The following is a 7,510-nucleotide window of genomic DNA, read 5'->3' on the forward strand; positions in this document are numbered from 1 at the left end:
GCCTTGGGAAAAAAGTAACCAATTCACGTGGTTTTTATTGCTGAATATTTCGGAGGCGCATTCGCATTATTAAAGGAAATACAAAGATGGAACCAAGGGATTCAAAATTGACATCCCTTTTACATTATTGTACGGAGGTGCATTCGCATTATTGAAGGAAATACAAAGATGGAACCAAGACCAACAATAACTATAGCTTGATTTCTTCACTTCTTAAGCAAATTTTTGAACCACTGCGCTGAGCGTTTTTCATACCTTTTTAGTCCATCTTTGAAATCCACATAGTTGAGACCGAATCGAACAGTGTATCCAGAAGCCCATTCAAAATTGTCTAACAATGACCATGCAAAGAATCCCTTCACTTTGACACCATCCCTACACATACAAAACAAAAAAAAAAAAAAAAAAAAATTCAAATTCGTTAATTAATGTCAATGTAAGGATTCAAATTCAATATCCCAAACATAGTCTTAATTAAATAATTTGTTAATAAACACTTACTTTATTGCTGCTTGAACATAACAAATGTGGCGATGAAAGTAGTCGATTCTATCGGTATCATTAAGGGCTTCCACAAGTGATAGATTGGGATCATCCAACTCATCAACGCCTACAATATAATGTGTTTTTCTGCATTCTATAAATATATGTTGAAACATTGATGGTGCAATTAAATAAGGCTGAAAAATTACCATTCTCAGTAATGTAAATGATTGGATCATTATACTTTTCTTTTACGTACACTAAAAGATCGTGAATTCCTTTTGGATAGACATATAACCAGTCTGAGCCAGCCTAAAACACCATTGGAAGATACGTGAGATTTTTAGGAGTCAGATTTGCATGTGGAAAACAATATTTAATCAACCATACTATACTAATGGCTTAATTAGCTCTATAACACTTGATTTGATGTGTACCTGTGGACCAATGAGGACCCCGTTAAGCTCCGCTGCCACACCATATATGAATGTCATAATCTAATTTTTCTACAAAACTTACAATTTCTCCAAGCAATTAAGTTTTTCATTTTGTACTCACGTGATTGATTAACTCGAGGATCTGTTACATAGCTTGCCTTTACAGAATTGTTGTGACCTGCATAGCTTGCATAGTAAGTAGTATAATAATTTAGTCCAAGAAAATCAAATGACCCAGCTAGCAACTTGGAGTCTTCTTCGTTGAATTTTGGTAATCGACGTCCAACAAGAAGTCGCATGCTGTGCGGATAATGGCCGCTTGTAATTGGCTCCATGAACCTACAAAAACATGGAAGTGCCAACCATGAACAGAGCATCATACAAGTTATACTAGCTAGTAAATTTTATATTCATAAATACTTGCCATCCAAACATAAAATCCAAAGACCGTGTTGCTGCATTTCTGTGGTGCGGTGCCTCAGTTATCGGCTTAAACCAATGTGACACTAGTGTTATCCCTATCACGCCTTTTTGAGATGCCTACACAACAACATTAGTGTTTGGTCGATTTAGAGCCAAAAATATATGGTACAATCTTTGTGAAGAAAACAAAACAGTATTAATTCCATTTTGTATTGCTACTTTATACGACCGACTAATATAGAATTCTCAATTAGGGCTCAATATTAAAGATAATAATCGGACCTGATATTTACTCCTGTACACTTGGACAGCAGCTGCATGAGAAAGGAGGAGGTGGTGTGTTACCAAATATGGTTCAAGTGCTGAATCTCCGCCAGTGCAGTTTAGTTGTTGCCAGTTAGAGCATCGTCCCGGTGCGAATGTCCCGATTGCATAACCCATGTTACTAACGGTATATGGCTCATTCAACGTAATCCAATGCTTTACTCTATCACCAAATTCCCTAAAACAAAGGTCTGCATAGTCCCTAAAATAATTGCTGTATATACACATTTCAAAACATATATGTTATGGTACTATTTATTTGATCAAATAATGAATTTTATACTCATGATAGAATTTGTCACTTACACAATCTGATGGCTTAACAAACCACCAAATTCTTCTTCTAATGCTTGGGGAAGATCCCAATGGAAGATTGTTGCAAATGGCTTTAAACCTATATATATATACATGTATACATCAGCAGTAAAAGCAAATTAAATTGATTATATGATGTTTTAAGAGTTTTACATATCGATCATTGATCTTTTAAGGTGAGATATGCTTTACCTTGGCGTATGGTTTCATTGATGAGCTTGTTGTAATATTCAATTCCGGGCTGATTTACTCCCCCACTTAGCTTTCCATCTAATAATATTAAAAACAAAAACACAACAAATAAGGAAATAACTCGATCTAACAAGTACAAATTACCATTAAGAAAAGTTAAACTATATATTCTTGGCCTCGAACAAACGAATCCTGGTTATATTGTACAATAGAGAATAAGGAAAGTGTTTTCTAGCAAACAAAAAAGAAAAAAGAAAACAAACAGAATTGCCATGTGTACATATTGAGGACTATCGACTTACTTGGTAACAATCTGGACCATGAGATAGAGAACCTATAAGCATCCAACCCTATGTTCTTCGCAATTGCCAAATCTTCCTATATATCGTAAGACACAAGTACATATAATCATAAGAAAGAAAATAAAAATTGAGGAGCTCATCTTCGATGCCCCTATGTTTTCTTACAAAGTATGAGATTTTTGAACCTTATAGCGGTGATATTGATTAATAGCAACATCTCCGTTGGTCCCATCCGTGATTTTTTCTGCAATTAACCATATAAATTTTTGCCTATATATTAGAGCACAAAGATGGGAGAAATCATATCATGTACTCTATTATGCATGTACGTATGTAATACCAACTTGTGCATAGAAAATTAAGAAACAAATTAAAAGATTTAAGTTAGCTCCACTTTCATATTTTAACTCTTAAGTGATTATTTTTTTTAGAGGCAGACCTGGATATTGGTGAGTGAAGTTATCCCATATGCTTGGTCCTCTACCATCTTCAAAGGCAGCACCTTCATACTGAAATGTACATACACACACACATATACAAATATATGTAAGAGTACGTAGACAACATGAATGTTTATTATTGGTCTGGCATTGAAAGTAAATTAAACCTAATTAATCATATGACCACAAAGTAAAGAGTAATTTAATTAGCCCCGCAATGGACTGACCTGGTAAGATGCTGAAGCCGCACCAAATACGAACCCTGTTTCGAAACTGCTCCTGTTGAGAAAGTCACAAACAACTGGTGGATCTGTAGCAGCTTCGCTACTTTGCAATGAAAAGCCAATGACTAGCACCAGACCCAACAGCAAAGACCCTAATTGCATTGCCATAGCTAACTTGAGGCCTTTGGTGATCTAGGTAAGTTGGCTATTCCTTGCATATTGCATGTCCTTTATATAGAGGAAGGTGTACGCACTTCACAATTCAATAATAATGTTTTTGTAAACACGATTGGAATTCAAAGGGTGTGCTGATCAGGTTCTGCCAAATCGTACGAAATTCTTTTTGTAAATGATTATTAAGTCTCGTGCGTCTGCATCTGCATGCAGAATATATTTCTTTTGTGCATGGGAAAATCTTTTAAATTTTAAAACCAATTGGCAATGGAGGAGTAGCCCAACTCTTTATAAGCCTTTGCTAGGTTTCTCAACTTTCCAATGTGAGACTCTTACCTTCACATTCTCACATCTCCTTCCTGCAAATCACGGTTTGACATATGTGCAAAAATAATTCATCAAAAACACAAAAATAAAAACTTCCACACACATGTCAAACTGCCAGTGACAAGAATGTAAGAGTTTCTACTTACCGGGAAAGGAATGAAGTATTTTCCTAATAAAAAAAACCAAGTGTGATAAAATCTTAAACCATTTTATTGCAATCCAACTAAAAAAACTATTTTCCTGATATCACAGCTGGCAGTAAGGATCCTTTGAGCCTGAGTTTGGCTGGTTAATTAGCCATAGAATTATGAGAATGTGAAGAAATGTCACACATCTATTTCCTTCATTGTCAATTAATTTTAGGGTTAAACCTCGACTTCCTTCAAGAATACCCTTGCACAAGCGCCAACATATAATCCAAGTGTATTATACATTACAGGCTCGCTTGTTATCCATTCTCCCCGTTCCAGCAGTACGAAGCATCTGAAAATTCTGTACACATATATTATACACATTAATTAAGCATTGGTTTGTGGGAATTATGTATTTGAAGGTGTTGATTATTATTAAATGTTGATTTGCGTATCGCATGTGATTTTGGGAATTCTTTCGGAATCTCCTGTATGTATATAAAATTCCATGAGGAGCACGAGGAACATATATATAATTACAACATGTATATATGATAAAAACTTGTACAAGCAAGGTGTGTACGTATAGGCCTGCACCTACAGATTAACCATTCCGGTAAACTTGGCCGGTTTCGAAAAGAGTTGAGATTTCAAAAGATTTTTTGGTTCAAGAAATATACTCATAGCACGTTACCTATGTTCAAGAAAGCTGTCCGCACGTGACCTATAAATATGATTCAAATTGATGCTTTAGTTTTGTTAGCTGTAAGAGTGGCTATATAGTATTCCCTTAAGCAGAGAAACTGTAATGAGAGTAGAAGTGTCAAACGGATTGTTCTTGTTCTTGATTATGATATATATGTGATATTTGAAGGAAGTTGAGGATTGGCAATAGGTGGAGTACTCCTTATAAATCCAGGTGGGACAATTACTCTCAACAATATTTGCATATCGCATGTGATTTATTATAATTTAGTTCATAGTCTTGGGATTCAAATTTGGTATATACAAATTTTCACTCACATTATTGTACACTAACAGCATCCACGTTATTGAAGGAAATACAAATATGGAAGCAATACCTATAATCAGATTTCTTCACTTCTTGAGCAACCTTTTGAACCAGTGTGCCGAGCGTTTTTTAAACCTCCATTGTTGTAATCCATGTAGTTGATATCAAATTGAACATAGAAGTTCCAACCAATAACTTAGTATTATATAATTCGTACTAGCTACTAAATATTATATTTAGAACTAGCATTTAATTAATTGAGTTGGTATATTTTACTTGCCATCCAAACATAAAATCTAAAGCATTTTGATGCATTAGAAACGGGCACAAACTAATGTGTGTTATTCCTATCGTGCCTCTTTGTAATGCCTGCACAAGAACATTATTATATGGTTGATAGCCAAAAGTATGACAATCTTAATATATCTCGATATTCCAAGTATTAATTGTTTCTATTGCAACTTAATGCTATAGTGACTAGTATAGAATTCTCAATAAGGACCATATATTCTGACCTTAAGCATGGATATTTTTTCTTTACAAGTTGACAGCAGCTGCAGGAGGTGATGTGTCACCACATATGGTTCAATAGAAGAATCTCCACCAGTACAGTTTAATTGTTGCCAACTAGAGCACCCCGATTGCATAACATGTTACTAACAGAATATGGCAATGTGATCCAATCCTTTACTCGATCGCCAAATTCCTTAAAACAAAGGTCTGCATAGTTCCTAAAATGCTTGCTGTACACACATTTCAAATTGTATATGTTATGGTAATATGTATTTAATTATATACAATATTAGATGGACGACAGAATTTGCTCGCCTTGGGAAGATCCAATGGAAGATTGTCACAAATACCTTTATTCCTAGATAAATACATAATCCGTAAAAGCAAATTAAATTGATTAAATGATGTTTTAAGAGCTTTACATATCAATCATTGAACATGTACGGTGAGATGATTCACCGTTTCTTAGGAGTTCATTGATGAGATTGTTATAATATTTGATTCCAGTCTTGTTAACTCCCCCACTTAGCTTTCCATCTAATAATTAGAAAGAAAACACAACAAATATGGAAATACGTTAATCTAAAAATAGAAATTAAAGTGCAAAAAATTTGTTATATATTTTTGGCCTTGAATTCTACTATGATTTAATTTTTTTTCACTTCTTTCAATTTACTGTCTTAATTGAAAAAGAATGTTGGTTATAGTTGACAAACTTTTGCTTCAGTTAAAAGTATGAAGGGAGTAAGTGTATTGTAGCAAGAACAAAAAAGGAACAAAAAAGGACTGTTATGTACAGTTTTTAGGATGATTATCTTACTAGGTAATAGTCTGGGCCATGAAATAGAGAGCCTATAAGCATCTAACTCTATATTCTTCATAATCCCCACATCTTCCTGCATATAGTAACAGACAAATATATATAATTGTAAGAAAGAAAATAAAAATTGGGGATCTCATCTTCAATTGAAGTGTGGTACTGGAGTAATATATATAATGAACAATTCAATAATGTAAGGGAGTAGCCATCACGTGGTGCACGTTTGGCTTCGTCCACCCCAAAATCAATTAGCAATGAGTGGAGTAGTCCAACTCCTTCTAAGTCCATGCAAATGAGGAGTACTAGCCCAACTCCTTCTATAATCCTATGTAAGGTTCTTTTAACTTTCTAAGACATTTCTTCACATCCTCACAGTAATTAGAAACCTTTGCAATAGCCAATGAGATGTAGCCCAACGAAAAAGGGCCTTAACATATCAGTGATCTTATGTTCGAACATCTACAGCACCTTGGCGGTGTATGTGAGAAAACACCATTCCCTTTCTTAAATTTGGCAATGAAAGAAACCTTTGCAATATATTTATATACTTTTAAGTACCAAAAAAATGATCATTTAAAGCTAAAATTTTTGCCATCTAAGAAAATTGTTAAACATAATCTTCTTTTACTAAATTAGTTGAGCTATTACTTCTTTGAACAGCCGCCTGAGCAAAATGGGTTCAATGAGGGAGAAAAACTTTGTTATTAACAAGGGGAAAAAGGGCGGAGAGTATGTGAAAGTCCATTAGTTGAGAGGCCATAAAAGATTTGACCGCATCTCCATTTGAACCAGTCTTGAGCTGCTTGATTTTCAAAGCAAAGATTGCAAATAGTTGAGCTATTACTTCTTTGAACAGCCGCCTAAGCAAAATGGGTTCAATGAGGGAGAAAAACTTTGTTATTAACAAGGGGAAAAAGGGCGGAGGGTATGTGAAAGTCCATTAGTTGAGAAGCCATAAAAGATTTGACCGCATCTCCATTTGGACCAGTCTTGAGCTGCTTGATTTTCAAAGCAAAGATTGCAAATAGTTTTGTATGTGGATTCGCAAACAAAAAGTCATTAGTGCATGCTTATCATTCATATATTAATTTATTGTGGAAGGTATAACTTCGACGCCAAAGTATGTACAGTACGGTGGCAATTGGACAAGTAGTATCAATCCATCTGAAAAATCATCATTACTTCTGCACGTAATTTCTTCTTGTTATCTCCTATGAGCATCTACAATGGGAGGGTGTATAAGGAGGTGTATGTTAAATATACACCACTTGTCACCGGAATCATCTCCAATGGGGAGATATAAAGGGTTGTAAACATACATCACCACAATAGAGATGTAAAATAAAATGCACATTTGCATCTATTTTCACATCTTTTACAGGCGAGACCCACC

General features: G+C 34.7%; 1 protein-coding gene across 1 annotated transcript; it reads right to left on the bottom strand.

Moving 5' to 3' along the window:
* Positions 1-5: 5 nt before the first annotated feature.
* Positions 6-3,327, bottom strand: LOC103341809 (beta-glucosidase 12-like). Its single transcript, XM_008245364.2, has 13 exons — positions 3,144-3,327; positions 2,916-2,985; positions 2,662-2,720; positions 2,477-2,552; positions 2,175-2,252; positions 1,974-2,061; positions 1,626-1,881; positions 1,345-1,460; positions 1,042-1,259; positions 921-952; positions 693-795; positions 502-610; positions 6-375 (listed from the first exon to the last, which is right to left on the bottom strand). Exons 1-13 carry the CDS (start codon positions 3,306-3,308, stop codon positions 207-209), a joined length of 1,539 nt encoding a protein of 512 aa, XP_008243586.2. The 5' UTR covers positions 3,309-3,327; the 3' UTR covers positions 6-206.
* Between the last annotated feature and the right edge of the window lie 4,183 nt (positions 3,328-7,510).

This window comes from Prunus mume, linkage group LG1, assembly GCF_029339155.1.
Source record: "Prunus mume cultivar Tortuosa linkage group LG1, ASM2933915v1, whole genome shotgun sequence".
Taxonomy (NCBI): domain Eukaryota; kingdom Viridiplantae; phylum Streptophyta; class Magnoliopsida; order Rosales; family Rosaceae; genus Prunus; species Prunus mume.

Excerpts from the sequence above, each read along its gene's own strand:
- LOC103341809 (XM_008245364.2), bottom strand. The coding sequence starts at position 3,308 with ATGGCAATGCAATTAGGGTCTTTGCTGTTGGGTCTGGTGCTAGTCATT. Across the intron at positions 2,721-2,915 it reads CTTCACTCACCAATATCCAG|AAAAAATCACGGATGGGACC; the intron begins GTCTGCCTCTAA and ends GGTTAATTGCAG. Across the intron at positions 1,882-1,973 it reads TTGTTAAGCCATCAGATTGT|CAATTATTTTAGGGACTATG; the intron begins GTAAGTGACAAA and ends GTGTATATACAG.